At 51.8% G+C, this 18,420-nt stretch overlaps 2 protein-coding genes and 1 long non-coding RNA gene across 4 annotated transcripts in view; 1 reads left to right on the top strand and 2 right to left on the bottom strand.

Moving 5' to 3' along the window:
- The window catches only part of LOC134015203 (acetoacetyl-CoA synthetase-like), a 14,590-nt gene extending 7,944 nt beyond the window's left edge, over positions 1-6,646 (top strand). Inside the window, exon 9 of the mRNA XM_062454581.1 lies at positions 6,638-6,646. Within this exon, the coding sequence (XP_062310565.1) occupies positions 6,638-6,646 (9 nt within the window). The remainder of the gene's footprint in view (positions 1-6,637) is intronic.
- Positions 6,647-7,716: 1,070 nt separating this feature from the next.
- Positions 7,717-15,946, bottom strand: LOC134015250 (protein HIRA). 2 transcript variants are annotated; one of them, XM_062454653.1, is made up of 25 exons: positions 15,697-15,946; positions 15,034-15,096; positions 14,814-14,924; positions 14,602-14,692; positions 14,392-14,486; positions 14,206-14,301; positions 13,949-14,109; positions 13,529-13,696; positions 13,319-13,432; positions 12,737-12,807; positions 12,527-12,632; positions 12,233-12,433; positions 12,052-12,137; positions 11,307-11,486; positions 11,059-11,217; positions 10,673-10,871; positions 10,096-10,197; positions 9,866-10,011; positions 9,614-9,775; positions 9,481-9,539; positions 9,247-9,352; positions 8,960-9,082; positions 8,706-8,869; positions 8,529-8,617; positions 7,717-8,063 (listed from the first exon to the last, which is right to left on the bottom strand). In XM_062454653.1, exons 1-25 carry the CDS (start codon positions 15,731-15,733, stop codon positions 7,947-7,949), a joined length of 3,006 nt encoding a protein of 1,001 aa, XP_062310637.1. In that variant the 5' UTR covers positions 15,734-15,946; the 3' UTR covers positions 7,717-7,946. The 2 variants fall into 2 exon arrangements, with proteins under 2 accessions (XP_062310637.1, XP_062310638.1); XM_062454654.1 differs by lacking the exon at positions 15,697-15,946 and adding an exon at positions 15,311-15,332.
- A 984-nt stretch (positions 15,947-16,930) lies between these two features.
- On the bottom strand, positions 16,931-18,194 carry LOC134015147 (uncharacterized). Its single transcript, XR_009929070.1, has 3 exons — positions 17,750-18,194; positions 17,390-17,458; positions 16,931-17,195 (listed from the first exon to the last, which is right to left on the bottom strand). It is a non-coding gene; the product is annotated as an uncharacterized LOC134015147 (long non-coding RNA).
- Between the last annotated feature and the right edge of the window lie 226 nt (positions 18,195-18,420).

The raw sequence follows: 18,420 nt of genomic DNA, 5'->3' as shown, positions 1-18,420 counted from the left end.
TGGTTACTTTACACTGTGTCTGGTAGCTGAGATGTTACTTTACACTGTGTCTGGTAGCTGAGATGTGGTTACTTTACACAGTATCTGGTAAATACAGAGTGGTCCTTGACTCTAACCACCAAAACACAGTTAGAACTCTGTGCTCTTCTGATCAGTGATCTTCTGCTGTCGACACTCACTATACACACACACACACACACTCACTATACACACACTCACACTACACATACATAGACCACAGACATACACACACTATACACACACTCACACTACACACACATAGACCACAGACATACACACACTATACACACTTCACACACACACTGCCACACACAGCACCAGCAAAAACTCACGTATTCACATAACTTAGACTCTCCTCTCTCTTCCTCTCTCTCCTCCCTCTCCATCTCTCTCCCATCCATCACTCTCCCTCCATCACTCCCTCCATCTCTCTCCCTCCATCACTATCCCTCCATCTCTCTCCTCCATCTCTCTCCCTCCATCTCTCTCCCTCCATCACTCTCCCTCCATCACTCTCCCTCCATCTCTCTCCCTCCATCTCTCTCCCTCATCACTCTCCCTCCATCTCTCTCCCTCCATCTCTCTCCTCCATCTGTCTCCCTCCATCTCTCTCCCTCCATCACTCTACCTCCATCTCTCTCCCTCCATCTCTCTCCTTCTCTCCAGTCCAGGATGTTGTGGTGTTGTGACTTCAGATTAAAGGTTTGTACGTTACAGCACTTACAGAGATTACTGCTATATATTCTCTCTACACTGCCTGCAGCGCAATCCTGCATTCAATTACAGAAAAACCTGTTTCATTGATTTTTCATCTGTGTCGCGTTATACATCTCTGCCGCTCGGTGCGGGTGTGTGTGTGTGTGTGTGACCTTGGGAGAAGAGTGTGTGTGACCTTGGGAGAAGAGTAAGTGTTGTCTTGAGAAACAGCTGGTCCTTAAACACACATGTCCACCTGTGGACACACAGTCAAACACACTCACACACTCTCTCTCACACACACACACACACACAGACACACACACACACACACAGACACACACACACACACAGACACACACACAACACAGACACACACACACAGACACACACAGACACACACACACACACACACAGACACACACAGACACACAGACACACACAGACACACACACACAGACACACACACACACACACACAGACACACAGACACACACACACACACACACACACACACATCCGCAGACTCTCTCTCACACACACACAGTCAAACACACACACACACACTCTCACACACAGACACACACACACACACAGACACATCCGCAGACTCTCTCTCACACACACACACACAGACACATCCGCAGACTCTCTCTCACACACACACACACACACAGACACATCCGCAGACTCTCTCTCACACACACACAGACAGACACACACACAGACACACACACATCCGCAGACTCTCTCTCACACACACACACACAGACACATCCGCAGACTCTCTCTCACACACACACACACAGACACACACGCAGACTGTCTCAGGTTCCATCCCATAAACGTCCCAGCACACATCACCAACCTCTGATTTCCTGTTGTGATTAATTCCTGTGTTTGAGCTGCTTTGGTGTGTCGACTGGAACAGACAGCTTTCCGTTGACGCTGAAATTACGGAGGATGAAATCACAGTGTTTGGGAGGAGGGGGGAGGGAGGGCAGAGGGGGGATAGGGGGGAGGGAGGGCAGAGCGGAGGAGAGAAGGAGGGAAGAGACGGTTTATTTCCCGTCTTTTATGCTATGTTTTGACTCCCGGGGAATGGAAGTTAAACGCGTTCTGGGGAGCAGCGCTCTGCGCTATCCGCCATGACAGGACATCTGACGTTGCCATGGAAACCCGGCCGGGAAACACAAAAACACATTTGAAAGAGAAAAATAGAATTTGAATAGGATCTGTCACACTGTCATTCTCCCTCTGCATGCTGTCTGCTGGATGAGGGGAAGGGTTGGCACCAGTGGACTCACACACATACACACACACAAGGACACAGCTCATCATATCACAAACACAATATTACATACAAGTCGGATACTCAGTGCTCTGTGTGTGTGTGTGTCCTGCTGCTTAGGGAGCCTGTACACACACACACACACACTCACACACAGCTGGGGGCATGGACCCAGGTGTTCCTGAAGACCTAGAGAACCCAGGAGAGGAGGAACGCCTCTGTTTACAAGCCCCTCTCCTCCCCTCCCCTCTCCTCCCCTCTCCTCTCCTCCCCTCCCCTCCCCCTCCCCTCCCCTCCCCTCTCCTCTCCTCTCCTCTCCTCCCCTCCCCTCCCCTCCCCTCTCCTCTCCTCCCCCTCTCACTTCCCCCTGTCCTCCCTCTCCTCCCCTCCGCCTCCCCTCTCCTCTCCTCTCCTCTCCTCCCCCTCTCCTCCCCCCCTCCTCCCTCTCCCTCTCCTCTCCTCTCCTCTCCTCCCCCTCTCCTCCCCTCCCTTCCCCTCTCCTCTCCTCCTGGGGCAGATCAGTGATGGGGAGAGAGATGTCTGGGTGCAGGTGTGAGGAGGTTAGGGGAAGAGGAGATGAAATCAACTGTGATGACTTCCAAACACCCCCTCACTTCACTGCTCTCTCTCTACCTCCCTTTCTCTCTCTCCCGCAGTCTCTCCCCCTCTCACTGTGTCTCCCCCCCCTCTCTCTCTTGCATCTAACTCTGTTGAGTTGACAAACACACACACACTAAAATGCCACGCATGACGTGTGTTTGTGTATGTCTCTTGCAGACTGCAGCATCTTCTTGTCATACATCCTGCAATGCAATGTGGGTAATTACCGGGCTGTTCTTTTTGCAGGCACACATTCTGAGAAAAGAGGATGAAATCCCACCAATCAGATGATACTTTCCCTCTTTCTCTCTCTCTCTTCCTCATCCCACCCCTCTCCTCTCTCTCTGTGCCTTTATCCTTCTCTGTTCCCTCTCTCCACCGGTCCTCCCCTCCCCTCTCCTCTGCTCCCCTCCTCCCCTTCTCCCCCTCTCCTGTCCTCACCCTCCTCTCTTCCCCCTGTGTGTGGTGTGTGACAGAGCGAAGGCTTCATAGGTAAACAAAGCTTTGATCACATCAGACTCATCATGGCTGTCAGCCTTAAAGCAGCAGTGAGGCTGACAGGACCTGCCTGCACCCCCACAGCCCCCCCCCACACCCCCCCCCCCCCACCTCCCACACACACACACACCCCCCACACCCCCCCCCACACGCACCCCCCCCCCACACACACACCCCCCACCTCCCACACACACACACCCCCCCCCACACAACCCCAACCTCCCACACACACACCCCCCCCCACCCCCCCCCCCACACGCACCCCCCCCCCCACACCCCCCACCTCCCACACACACACCCCCCCCACACACCCCCACACGCACCCCCCCCCACCCCCCTCCACCTCCCACACACACACCCCCCCCACACACACCCCCCACCTCCCACACACACCCCCCCCACACACCCCCCACCTCCCACACACACACACACCCCCCACCTCCCCCACACACACCCCCCCCACACAACCCCCCACCTCCCACACACACACCAACCCCCCACACACCCCCCACCTCCCACACACACCCCCCACACCCCCCACCTCCCACACACACACACACCCCCCACCTCCCCCACCTCCCACACACACACACCCCCCCCACACCCCCCCCCACACACACACCCCACACACACACCCCCCACACCCCGCCCCCACACACCCCCCACCTCCCACACACACACACCCCCCACACACACCCCACCTCCCACACACACACACCCCCCCACACCCCCCCCCACACACACCCCCACCTCCCACACACACACACCCCCCCCACACACACACACACCCCACACACACACCCCCCCACACACACACACACCCACACACCCCCCACACCCCCCCCACACACACACACCCCCCCCCACGCACACACACCCCACACACACACCCCCCATGCACGCACACACACCCCCACAGGTGAGAGGGGGTTAGGTGAAGATGGATAGGATAGACACCATCCTGGAGGGGAGGAAGGATGAGGAGAGTGGGGTGGTAGGTGAAGAAGTGCAGAGGAGAGGAGGAGAGGAGAGAGGAGAGGAGAGGAGAGGAGAGGAGAGAGGAGAGGAGAGAGGAGAGGAGAGAGGAGAGGAGAGGAGAGGAGAGAGAGGAGGAGAAAGGAGAGAGGAGGAGAGGGAGAGAGGAGGAGAGGAAGGAAAGATCAAAGCCTGAATATTCATGCACAAGCTAATGGAGCAATTACACTCAGCATGTAACTGTACACCAGCTAACAGGACTCCTGAGGGTTTGTGATCACAACACTTCAGACTGGAGCTGAAAGGACTGGGAGGACACAAGAACTATTGTTCTATCATTTCTGGTTTTTATGCAGCCTAGATGCAATAAACCTTCTCAAAGTATATTTGGTGTAATTTTGCTTCTTCCAATATCCGATAAGAGAGAGAGAGAGTTGGGTTTAACCCTCGTGCTGCCTTCGGGTCACATGACCCAAAGGTTCATAACGAACCATCGTTGTGTTTACCCAATTTTACCCAATACAAAAACAAATACAAATAATTTTCTTTTAACCATTCCAATGTGGGGGGTCTGAGACAGCCCGACAGTTTAAAGAAAATGGCTTCACTTTGTTTTTGTATGAGGTAAATTTGTCACAATACGACGGTGGGTCACAATGACTGAATGGGGTCAGAATGACCCGAAGATAACACAAGGGTTAAGTTAAGCTTCATTGGGCTCTCTCTCCTCTCTCTGTCTCTCTTTCCTTTCTCTCTCTCTGTATCTCTCTGTCTCTATCTCCCCTCTCTCTCCTCTCTCTCTGTCTCTCTCTCCTCTCTCTGTTTTTTCTCTTTCTCTCCCTCTCTCTCCTTCTCTCTCCCTCCTCTCTCTCTCTCTCTCCCTCCCTCCCCCCCTCTCTCTCTCTCTCTCTCTCTCCTCTCTCTCTCTCTCTCTCTCTCTCTCTCTCTCTCTGCTCTCTCTCTCTCTCTCTCCCCCTCTCTCTCCTCTGTGCGTCTGGAAGGTTGGAACATCCTGCTCACATGACAACAACACGGCAACCAAGTCAGGCCTTTCCAAAACTGCTTCATTTTTGGCAGATAAATGTACCACCCTGCCACACACACACACAGCAGGGGCGCAGTAGAGAAAAAAAAGTGTGAACATAACTGAGTGACAGGAGTCTGTCTGACACGCTGGCAAAGATGGCTGGCTACCCTCTTCTCACACAACACACACACACACACACCCTCATACTAACACACACACACACATACTAACACACACAGATGGCAGCAGTCTGCCGGACGGCTCGCTGACAGACAGCAGACAGGCTCACCAACATCAGTACTGCACTCACTCACACACACACAGACACTCACACACAATACATCTAACTCAGATGCTACTGCAGGAGAGAACACAGTTTAGATATGAACTGGGGTGCATATCCTCTCCTCCTCTGCTCCTCCTCCTCTCCTCCTCCTCTCCTCCTCTCCTCCTCCTCTCCTCCTCCTCTGCTCCTCTTCCTCTCCTCCTCTCCTCCTCTTCCTCTCCTCCCTCTTTCCTCCTCTCCTCCTCTTCCTCTCCTCCTCTTTCCTCCTCTCCTCCTCCTCTGCTCCTCCTCCTCTCCTCCTCTGCTCCTCCTCTCCTCCTCCCTCTTTCCTCCTCTCTTCCTCCTCCTCTCCTCCTCCATGTCATGTTTTAGAAAAGGAATGTTAACCTGCCTTTACCCTCAAATCTCCACATGATCAGTAACACTGCAGCACTTTGATCCTGCTCAGAGGGAACAGCAGATATTCCCCAGTCCGGCTCCACACAACTAGACGGGTGAAATAAAACGTGATTTAACATGTTTAGCTGAGTAAAGGTAGAGATGGCTTTCTAACTGTCGTAACATGTTATCTCTGGTGTAACATGTTAAAGACTTCAGCTTAGAAAAGGGAGTTGTTAACAGCAGGCGTCACTATCGCTGCTCAGTCACACTGTGATAATCACTGTTCTGATTCTGTTGATGTGTGTGTGTGTGTTTTGGACGGTGCCACCATGAGTGTGTGTGTGCTGGCAGCTTGTTGTGGTCGTGTTCAAGTTCAACATGGTTCTGTCGGTGTCAACACGGGAACTGACCTTGGAACAGCTCAAACACACTCTACAGGGTAGTCTACGCGCACACTCCTAACACTAACACACCCCTACAGGAACAATGACTCCCTCGTGGAAGTTAGCTCTATCAGGAAGTTTGCATCTTGGGTCATTCTACCGTCAGTGGTTCACAGCTTACTAGCTACTGTGTAGATGACAGCACACACACACACTTAGGGATGGAGAGATCGAGGGCTGTTGTCACCTGAAAGCTCCAGTATCTCTCTCTCTCTAGGGTTCTTCTCTAAAGGATCCAGGTGTGTTCTGGAGGGGTGAAGGGTGTATGTGTGTGTGTGCTGGGGGGGTAACAGATGTGTGTGTGTGAGAGTCAGAGGACCCTGCTGGATGACTCAAGGTGTGTAAACCTGGGGGGTCCCTGATCCAAGAATCACACAGGGAACTGGGGTGTGTGCGTGTCTCAGGTGTCTGTCCTGTAGGGATGCTAGAGAACGTTGTTTTGTGTGTGGGTGTTGTGTGTGTGTGTTGTGTGTGGGTGTGTTGTGTGTGGGTGTTTTGTGGAACCAGCTGCTCGATGGGTTGTGTTCCTTCAGACTGAAACACAAAGGATACTCCTCTTATCCTCCCTGTCTCTCCTCCGTCTCTCCTTCCTGTCTCTCCTCCCTGTCTCTCCTTTCTATCACAACCTTGCTGTGCCTCTTCAAGACTGTTAACTCCAGCGCCCACTATCGTTATTCTCACCGGTTTCTCTGAGGGAACAAGTCTTCTCTGCTCTCTCCTTCTTTCTGCTTCTCTCTCCTCCCCCCTCCCCCCTCCCCCCATCTGAATGGTGTGATTGATATTCCCCATGAAAGGCAGCAGTAGGCTAATTTCGAAAGGGCTATTTCAGACATGAATTATTTACCAGATGTCCCACATTGAGGAGGTATTGACTGGTGAGTCAGGTCTGACCGACCTTGTCATAGAACAGCCCTCTTCTCTGCTCCCACTGTCATCACAGCCGGCTGTGCAGCTCTGCTCCCCCCTGCTGGCAGCAAGCAGAGCTGCAGGGAGGGAACTGAGATGGGGAGGACGAGTTGTGGAGAGAGAGAATGGTTGTGGTGTTTTGAGAGAAAATAAGCAGAACCCAGTCTGAACCCTTATTATATTTAATAGAAAATGAACAAAAAGAACAGGAGTAGAAACATTTTCAAAGGACAGACAGAGAGAGGGACGTAGGGAGGGAGAGAGAAGTCTTTGCAGGTTAGTGAGGAGGGGCTAGCTCTCACAAAAGGGTACAAAAAAGCCAATGGAACAGTCCCGACAGTGCTGGGGTATCTGGGGTCATGTGACCTGTGTATATGAGTCTCTGTACATCAGGAGAGGGGGAGGAGGAGAGGAGATTCTGGCTGATCTCTGCTCTTCTGTAAGTGAACAACTCCCCCCGGAGTAGAAACACCCTTTACAGTCTTCCAAAAACAAACATTTATTGTCTCTTTTTGGCTTATTTTCCACCACCAAAGTTTGTCAGTCTCCACCAGTTTGTCAGTCTCTCCCCCCCCCCCCCACGTGTCCTGAGCAGACCCCCCCTGCCCCCCTTCCCTGGAGGTGTGGCCGGGCAGGGGGGCACTGGGCGGGGTCACTGGCATCACTTCTCCAGCTGACAGGCTGGGCCTGGGAGGGGAGGACCAATCAGAGGCCAAACTGGTTCTGGAGGAACAATCGTGCTGCAGGCAGGGCCTGGAGGGTGCGGGACAGCCAATCAGAGTCCGGGGATCAGGCCCAGGGTGGAGCTGGGGGGGTCAGGGGTCATTTGTTCTTCAGCAGCTCCAGCTGGTCTTGGTACTCTGTAAACAGACGCTGGAAACGCAGGTTCTGACCAATCACAGGTAAGACCTCTCTCAGCAGATCTCTCTTCCTCAGACCCTGAGAGAGAGAAAGAGAGAGTCACATACACACACACCAGGACCTAACACACACACACCAGGACCTAACACACACACACCAGGACCTAACACACACACCAGGACCTAACACACAGACCAGGACCTAACACACACACCAGGACCTAACACACACACACCAGGACCTAACACACACACACCAGGACCTAACACACACACACCAGGACCTAACACACACACCAGGACCTAACACACACACCAGGACCTAACACACACACCAGGACCTAACACACACACACCAGGACCTAACACACACACACCAGGACCTAACACACACACCAGGACCTAACACACACACCAGGACCTAACACACACACCAGGACCTAACACACACACACCAGGACCTAACACACACACACCAGGACCTAACACACACACACACACCAGGACCTAACACACACACGTGTGCGGGGGCAGGGTGTGTTACCAGGGTGGTGGGCTCCCAGGCTGTAGCAGCAGACTTGTGGACGGGCCCCAGCAGGTTCTTACACAGCTCTCTCAGACGATGCTCTGACCCTGAACACACACACACATTTTGTGTTATAACTGTTATAAAAGGGGTAATTGTCTCTCTCTGTCTCTCTCCCTCCTTCTCTCCTCCTACCTTCGTTGACCAGGAAGCGAGCGTAGATGATGAGCCAGTGGCGGTACTCGTGGGCGGAGAGCAGGGCCAAGCTGGAGGCCAGCTGGCTGTCCAGGAAGGCCAGGGTCAGGCTCTGCTGCAGGTGAGGGGGGGTGCTGGCCAGCCGGCCCGCCAGACGCCCCGCACTGGGAGGGGGGGGGGAAGAGAGTTAGAGTAAGAGAACCGTTGTCACTGTGTGAGCGTAATGTGATTGGGCTTGCGTGTGTGAGTCCTACTTGTGACTGCGTCCCTGCATGGTGGCCAGGGGTCCTGAGGACACCAGAGAGTCCTGAGAGGACAGACAGGTGCTGAAGTCAGCGCACTGAACCAGGACGTCCTGTCTGTCTGACACCAGGTTCCTGGAGGGGGGGGGGGGGAAGAGAGAGAGAGAGAGAGAGACAGAGAGAGAGAGAGAGAGAGAGAGAGAGAGAGAGAGAGAGAGAGAGAGAGAGAGAGTTGTGTGTAGTTTTAATTCCAGAGTTGTAAAGTGATGACAGTTTTGATGGAATGTGTGTGTGTGTACCATGTCTCTAGAGAGGAGTTGTAGCAGTAGGATTTTCCATTGGAGAGACTGATAACTGGAACACCCTGCTGGGTCAGTAAGGACTGGTACACTGTGGTGTCTGTACCTGGAGAGCAGAGAGGAGAGGAGGAGGGAAGGGGAGGGAGAAAGTCCAGTAAAACGTTGAACATGTTTGAAAATGTTCTTGTGGTTATTTTGCCTCCACTGCAGGAGGGGGCAGCGTGGAGGTTTCACCTGACAGGATGGTCTGGAGAGATTCGTTCTTCACCAGAGCTTTCTGCTTTTGAACATCCCTGAGGAGAGGAGAGATGTGAGCACAAGGAAAGAAGAATGCCGTTATATATCCCCTCCCTTCCTCCCTCCTCACCAGACGGAGAGAGAGGCGGAGGCAGTAAGAGCCATAACGTAGTATCCAGAGCAGTGCAGCGCTGACATGGGAGCAGCCAATAGGATGGCCGGAAGGAGGCGCTGCCCACAGGAAGAGAACACCGATAACATCCTGTCCTCACACGCCACGGCAACCACGTCGCTAGGGGAGGAGGGGGGAGTTAAAGACTGAAGAGACTAAACAAAACCCTTCCTCCATCCCTCCTCTATGGGAACCCCCCCTCCCCTTCACCTGCTGCCTGCTGCGGTGATCACTCTGCTGGGCAGCAGGGTGAGCCAGTCCCTGCCCTCCCTGGAGCACTTGAGCTGGCTCAGCCTGGACCCTGCCACGCTCAGCTCGTTCTCCACCTCCAGGAACACCGAGGGCTCCATACACACCTGCACACACACAGATATATACACACCTGCACACATGCATCCATCTTGGCTGGGGCTGGTTCTAGCAAGTTCTCCAGGACGTACCTGCAGGGTGAAGGTCTTCTGGGTGGGGGGCGTGGCCAGTCTGAGAGGGGGCGGCGCTGGGGGGGACACACCTCCCGGAACCTTCTCTGACGACAGGGTCACCTGGGGGGGGAGATATGGAAGAGGTGAAAAGGAGAGGAGGGTGAGACAGTAGAGGTGAGAGGAGAGGAGGGTGAGACAGTAGAGGTGAGAGGAGAGGAGGGTGAGACAGTAGAGGTGAGAGGAGAGGAGGGTGAGACAGTAGAGGTGAGAGGAGAGGAGGGTGAGACAGTAGAGGTGAGAGGAGAGGAGGGTGAGACAGTAGAGGTGAGAGGAGAGGAGGGTGAGACAGTAGAGGTGAGAGGAGAGGAGGGTGAGACAGTAGAGGTGAGAGGAGAGGAGGGTGAGACAGTAGAGGTGAGAGGAGAGGAGGGTGAGACAGTAGAGGTGAGAGGAGAGGAGGGTGAGACAGTAGAGGTGAGAGGAGAGGAGGGTGAGACAGTAGAGGTGAGAGGAGAGGAGGGTGAGACAGTAGAGGTGAGAGGAGAGGAGAAGGAGGAGGAAAGCAGCGAGAAACTAGACCCCATGGTTCTCCTACCGGCTGGAACACCTGGGAGGGCGGGGTGGCGGCCATCTTGTCCTTGCGAGGTCGTCCCTTCTTCCTCTTCTCCCCTGGCTCCGCCCCCTCCAGCAGCTCTGACTTCCTCTTGCAGAAGGACAGGGGCTTGGCGGCCATCTTGCCCTCACTGTCACTACTGCTGTCTTCCCTCCCCCTCTGGGGCTCCCTGGACGGCACCCTAGGGGGGGGACACTTTTTAGAATACAATGTGATATAATGTTATGTAATATTTATTTCGACCTGTAAACCTTTTTTTTTTCTGCATGTGTGTAGGGAGGTGTGTGTGTGTAGGAAGGTGTGTGTGTAGGAAGGTGTGTGTGTTCGTGTGGGGTGGGGGGGTCTTGTGAACATTGCAGCTGCTGTACCTGTCCAGGGGGGTGAGGCCGGCCACAGAGGCGATGGTGACCCCGGGCGTCGCCTTTGACCTCTCGGTGAACCTGGAGTCCAGAGCCTTCATGGGCTCCATCCTTGCGGAGGAGGTGAGGAGGAGCCCACTCTTCAGGGACGACGCCGCTCCAATGATGCTGGGGGGGGGGGGGGTTAGAGGACACTACAGTAGAGGACAGTAAAGGAGAGGACAGTAGAGGAGAGGACAGTAAGGTAGATTTTGTACCAGTCTTTGGCGTCGTCCAGGGTCTTGCCGGGGGGAGGGGAGGTCAGAGGGTCCTGATTGGCCCGCAGGCCCAGGGAGTTGGCCGTGGACGAATCAGAGGACAGCTGGGGGGTCAACTGACTGGACACGGCAGAACCAGGAAGTATGGGAACGCTGTTGAACAACGCTGGAGAGAAGTCCCTGAAACACACACACAAGTCAACAACATGGAAAGGTGGGTGTGTGTACAAACCCTGTGTGTGTGTGTGTGTGTGTGTGTGTGTGTGTGTACTAACCCTGTGTCTAGCTGAGCGATGCAGAGGGGTGTGTGTGTGTGTACTAACCCTGTGTCTAGCTGAGCGATGCAGAGGGGTGTGTGTGTGTGTGTGTACTAACCCTGTGTCTAGCTGAGCGATGCAGAGGGGTGTGTGTGTGTGTGTGTGTGTGTACTAACCCTGTGTCTAGCTGAGCGATGCAGAGGGGTGTGTGTGTGTGTGTGTGTGTGTGTACTAACCCTGTGTCTAGCTGAGCGATGCAGAGGGGTGTGTGTGTGTGTGTGTGTGTGTGTACTAACCCTGTGTCTAGCTGAGCGATGCAGAGGGGTGTGTGTGTGTGTGTGTGTGTGTGTACTAACCCTGTGTCTAGCTGAGCGATGCAGAGGGGTGTGTGTGTGTGTGTGTGTGTGTGTGTGTGTGTACTAACCCTGTGTCTAGCTGAGCGATGCAGAGGGGTGTGTGTGTGTGTGTGTGTGTGTGTGTGTACTAACCCTGTGTCTAGCTGAGCGATGCAGAGGGGTGTGATTCTTCTCCTCCCATCAGCTGTCCTGGTCTCCACCTGCTTCTTCAACAGGTTCTGGAACCGCACACACACACTCAATATCCCACACATAGTCGCCGCCCCCCACCCTGATCCCCCCCCTCACCTTGCGGATCTCCCCCCCCCCTCACCTTGCGGATCTCCTCCAAGCTCTCCCCGTTCACCACGCTGGTGAGTTTGGGGGTGTGTGTGTCGCGGGGCGCCAGGCTCCTGGCCGGCGCGGCCTGCTGCTGGTACTGAAGCATCTCTGGGTTCTCGATGATGGTGGAGCCCAGCTGGGCCTCTGTGGTGATGGCCAGACTCTTCCCATAGATGTTAGAGTGGATGGTGTTCTGGAGGGGGAGGAGAGTGGCAGGAAGGAGATTCAGTAAGCTGTGTTATCATGAACTATGGCCAACTGTGGCACGTGTGTGTGTGTGACAGACCTTCTCGTCCTCGTTCAGGGCGTCTCCCAGTTCGTCCTGAGAGAAGTCCAGATACGCCACCGTCCCATCCATGGAGCACACTAAGATCCCCAGACCACTCAGAGTCCTGCACACACACAAACACACACACACACACAACGCGCATTAGAGAAAGTGCTAAGACACACACAGAGGCACTACACAGACCATTCAGTCCTGACACACACTCACCAGGAAATGTCCATGATGGACTTGTCGAACAGGTCGTGTATGACCACCAGGGGGCGCTTGAGAGAGGTGAGCTGTGGAGACAGCAGAGTCAGCATGGACACACAGGCTGTGTCTACTACCGAGCACTTGTGCACTTCGAGCACTGACTTTCAGTGCTTAGAGCGCTTACACTGACAGAACCAGCAGAATTCAGGGCACTGAAAGTACCCGGATGGCGCACTGCAAACGGTCAAAAAATGCAGTGTACAACGATGGACACTACTCGCCCTACACGGGAGCCATCTTGGCTACGTAGCGGAAGAGGAGGAGCCCTTTCGGCAGCTTTTCATTTCTAAAATAATGGCGGACGAAATGACTCGCGAGCAGATTTGCGTCCGTCACTTCCCGCCAAGTGGTTAACATAAGTGTTCCATTTGAGACAGCACTAATCAGCGACGGAGTGCACTACAGATGTAAGTGCACTGTATTGCTGTGCACTGTATTGCAGTGTACTTCGTAAAGTGTTCGGTAATAGACACGCCCACACACACACACTATACACATACACACTCTCTCTCTTTCTCACACACTCCCCTCCCTCACCCAGACAGACAGCGATCGGTCCTTGCTGCCCACAGCGCAGCAGCAGTAGGGGCAGCTGGGTTTGGGGCTGCTGCCGTTCTTCTGCTGTTTCTTGAAGATCTTAGGGTTGAATTTCTGGAAGAAGGTGGAACAATTTGTAAAGGGTTGCCAAGTTTGTCAGAAAAGCTCAAACCACCCCCCCAGTGAGTGGTTGCCAGGTTTGCTACTCACCACTACGGTGACGGCCTTGCGGTGGCCCACGAAGTCCATGTTGGTCCTCCAGCCGTCCCTCTCGATGATCTGGGCCGTGGGGCCAGAGTTGTTCATAGCGTGAGCCGACACCAGGTACTGACCATCTGGAGACCAGCTCAGACGCAGCACATGGGTGGTACCTCCACACTGGGGGCAGAGAGACACACGCACACAGAGAGAGAGAGAGAGAGAGAGAGACAGACACACACACACACACACAGAGAGACAGACACACACACAGACAGACAGACACACACACACACACACACAGAATTAAAGGTCAGGTATATCGAGGCAGCTAAACTAAAATAGAGTTCTTTAGCTCCACCATTGTCCTCACGACTGGGGGGTCTAGAGGGAGGTTCTAGTGAGGTCCTCTTGCTGTGTTCTGGCCCCCACCTCGTTGAAGGGCTTGGTGATGTTGGTCTCCAGCTGCCAGTCCACAGTTCTCCAGACACGCAGGCTGTGGTCGTCTGCCTGGGAGGCCACGTACTTCCCCACCGGGTCCCACGTCAGCCCCTTCACCAGGCCCGTGTGCCCCCGCAGACACGACACCATCTCTGGGGGGGGGGGGGGGGGGTGTTCAGTGTTTCCACACCATCAACTGACAGCCCCGGGGGCTGGGGGGGTGTAAAAGCAGACAGGAAGTGGAGTACCTGGGAACTTGCGTGCGTTCCAGATGACGATGGTGTTGTCCACACTGCAGGAGGCCAGCCACACGTCATGAGGAGACCAGGCCACATCCATCACATCTGGGAACACACACACGTGTTCAAACATACACACACTCAAATACACAAACGTGTTCAAACACACACACACACACACACGGTGGTCCAGACCTCCGGTGTGGTTCCTCAGGATGGTCACACATCTCCACTGCTCCACATTGGCCAGCTTGCTGCTGGAGCCGAACACCGTGCTGGGCCCGATCAAGCTGCAGGGCAGGGGGACATGTCACTGGAGGGGGTAGAGCAGTACTGCTGCACTATACAGGTGTGTGGGTGTGTGTGTGTGTGTGTGTGCGCGCGTGTTTGTGTGTGCGTACGTACGCAGCTCTCTTCCACACCATCACCAGTTTGTCGTCTCCTCCAGAAGCCAGATAGAGGCCGTTGTTAGACCAGCGAACACAGTTCACACATGCTGAAATCAACAACCCAGTTCACACACTTGTCATCAATAATACATTTACAATGTGACAAGGGTATGTGTGTGTGTGTGTTAGGAGAAAGATGAGTAGAGAGGGAGGAGGGAGGAGAGGTACCTAGGTGGTTGTCCATCTGGCAGAGCATCTTTGGAATGTTCTCGTTCTTTTCATCCTCTTCTCTGAGCACAGGAGCCATGTTCCAGATGACCACCTTCCCAGAATCCTCTCCTGCAAAGAAACCCAGCGCAACTTCAACAATCCAACACTGTGCACGCCAGCACTAAGATCTACATCTTTAGATTGAGCTGAAACGGGGTGTAGAGGTGTCCAAACTTACCTTGGCCGCCTGTTGCGAATTTGGTTCCATCGGGATGGATATCGATTGAAAATATTGGTTTTCCTGCCAAGAAAACACAAGTGGGAGGAAATGTCAAACCCTAACCATGTCAAACGAATGCATCCGTTAGACTCTGGTCTATATAGCATGTTGGGTGCTTCGAAGAAAACTACCATGAGTATCAAAACGTTGGGTTCCTAATAAACAACTAACTCGATGTTAGCTGTAGCAGTGCTCTATTATGGCTAATTTCACCTGCAACTTGACATGCACTCACAGATGGTTACCTTAGCGATCTACTAGTTCAAGTAGGCTACATCTGATTTTACAACACAGCTACTGAATATGCAGCCGGTGTTGATGCTAGCTTGCCATGTCAGTTGAAAACATGACTCGATGAGTGCAACTCTAAAAAGGCTCGCACTAATTATGCAATCATGTTAACGAGCGAATAAGGCGAAACAAAAGGGATGTTAAAATCACAGTGCAGTCTGTTGTTTAATTAATTGGGAATGCATGAACGTTACCGTGCTAGTGGATAGCTAGCCAACTATCTAGCACCAAAAAATACGACTGGCCATATATATGGTTCCCTACCAACAACAAAAGAGCAACTTGAATCCATAACAAGATTCCAGCACAACATCGATTCAAAATGCTCACCATTGTGACTAACCCAACTTGGTTTCAACAGCTTCATCTCGATCACGACGCGATCAAATCATATATTTAAGGTCTGATTGTAATTTCTCCGCTCTTGCACGGACTTCAGGTATCCCCGATTAAGCGATACCCCTCTCTTTGTGTCAATGTATGTCCGTTACTTTGGTCTTCGGTTAATTCAACTCATGTCTGCACCCTCCTGCATCTTTCACCCTCCAAACCAACGAAGAAGAATCGGAGAAACAGCGGCAGAATACCGGAAGTTCTCGGATTCACCATCCGTTGGAATATTCTTATAACTGTATAACTTTCAACTGATTGTATTTATTGTTATATATAAAACCCCGGTAGTTATGTTTCTGGCATTAATAAACAATTATAATAAATCGACCTCTTTCGGTGTTCTGGCAGAATGCAACAAACGTTTAAGGTGGCTCACCGCCACCTACTGTTTGGGAGTGTGAGAGACCATTACCAGCAACAAAAACATCCTCGAGCACAGCCACAGCAAAGAAACCATGGAGACAGTCGGTAAGAGACTGGAGCGATCTGGTCTGTCTTTCTCATCCAACAAACTGTTGACTATTCTTAGTCTTAGTAACCACATATTTACAAGCTATATAACTATATGTTCTGTCGATGTCCGCAGACCCTACCCAGTGCGAATCTCTGGTCCTCGAGGCTGTGTCTGCCGCCCTGTCAACTCCCTGCCCCTGCCTCGGGCTCCACCAAACCTCCTGACACACCCCCTCCATCTCCACACGCACCCCCTGATGCAAGGTGTTGAGGACAGGGTCCACACCTGCAGGTACACCTCCAAACCTGCAAGTAGCAGGCAGCCAGCATAGAGGCAGCAATCATTTGTTTAAATTATTATAGGATTGAGGAAGATGCTGATGCACCCTGGTACCAGAGAAGCGGTGGACTACTTCTAAATTTACAGTCACTGTGGTCAATACGTCTAAAATGTCTCTCACCAACTCCCTAGAAAGTTCATGAAGACATGATGTATGGCATTTGAATATTGTCCACACAGTATTACAGGACCATGAACTACTTAATTAAATAGTGAAATAATTATATATGGATTTTACATCAAATGAATTAGTATTTTAATGAATTCATGACACATTTAATAACACATTTATTAATTTAATTCCTATTTTAATTAATTAATGACACATTTAAGTAATTATTTAATGGTGTATTTATGTAATCACTATTTATGTGGCACTTTTAGTCCTCCATAGTTTTTAAAGGGGTACTATTAAAATGCCACCATTGGGTTGCGCTTCAATATCGCCATCTAATGGTTTAATGTGAGCATTACAAGTGCAGTTGTAATTGTAAACCACCAGATGGCGGTGGTAAAGCGCAGCCCTATGTAGTCAAACCGATTCCATAAAGGTTTCTCTTCGCTGCATACCAAGCTTGTTATAAATCCATCTGTCAGGGTCCACATATATTTCATAGGGTTATCCAGTCAGAGAGCAGAATGACTGGAACATAGAAGACGCCAGTAAAGGGACAGTCCTCAAAATAACATGGTTCATATCTGCATATAAAAGATACCTCTATGTGTCTATGGGCCGATTTTCCGATCACAAGATACATTTATGATGAAGCATGACTGACAGTATATTAATGACGATCATCAACCAAAGACAAACGTCATCTCCAGGTCTCACCTCACCTTCAACACGTCTCGGGGTATTCTGCTTAAGTCGTCGACATATTCCTTGCACGTGTAACACAGGAAGTTCTGTTGGAATTGATTGACTTTTTAGAAGCCTTTTTACATTTGCGTTTGCCTTTAACAAATGTTTTTACAGTCGCTTTACAGAAGCTTTGGCTACGCCAGCGCAATCAGAATCAGTTAGCTCTCTGATTTCACACAACTAAACGTGTTATTAGTGTATCTTCTATTCCATGTCTATAATTCAGCTTTAAAGGCAGGGAACTCATCGTAGCGGTATCCATTTGGGTCTATTGTTAATGTTCGTCTTAAGTTAAAAGTTTCCTATACCTAAAATTCGTAGGAAAAGTTTCATACCCGCACAAACACAATGATTGCTTTTCTCTATTGATATAATTCTTTGAAATGGAAAGAAACCCCGTGTCGATTGTAAATTAAACAGTCCTCTATTTCCTCGAGACGAATAATCACACACGGTCTTGTCCTCTCCCGGTGATCAGTTGTAATTTGTTGGGTTATTGGTGCTCCTGTCGCCATGGTGCAGCGCAGAGTAGGCCTAGCCTACATTCTTTCAAGGCCGTCCTTCTATGCATGCTATTTTGGGGAGTCGCCGGTGAAGCTGACTGCAGGTCGGCCAAGGGAGCGAGGTAAACACAGCCACAGAGTGGATATTCAGCTAATTTTCTTGCGGTGTCAAATCTCTATAGCTTTCAAACCACTCCATCCACGGGCTCCAAATAAATGTGCGTTCAACTTTGAACACTTTTTAATTTCCCCGATTCGGAGTTGGACATTTGTTTTCTTCATGATTACGGACATTATTGCGCTTCAATACCGCCATTTGGTGGTATAATGTCAGAATTAAAGGTGACGTTCTCGCAGTAAACCTCCAGATGGCGGTGTTAAAGCGCTGACCTATGGCATAACTACTTATTTAAAAATGTACATGCAATTCTTACATCAAACCACTTAGTGGCAGTGTGGATTCCACATAGAAACGTGTTTTATTTTTATTGTGAACCAGGCAG

The sequence above is a fragment of the Osmerus eperlanus genome, chromosome 28 (genome assembly GCF_963692335.1).
Source record: "Osmerus eperlanus chromosome 28, fOsmEpe2.1, whole genome shotgun sequence".
NCBI classification, from domain to species: domain Eukaryota; kingdom Metazoa; phylum Chordata; class Actinopteri; order Osmeriformes; family Osmeridae; genus Osmerus; species Osmerus eperlanus.
Note: the sequence above shows the minus strand (reverse complement) of the source record. Positions and strands in the feature narration are given on the sequence as shown.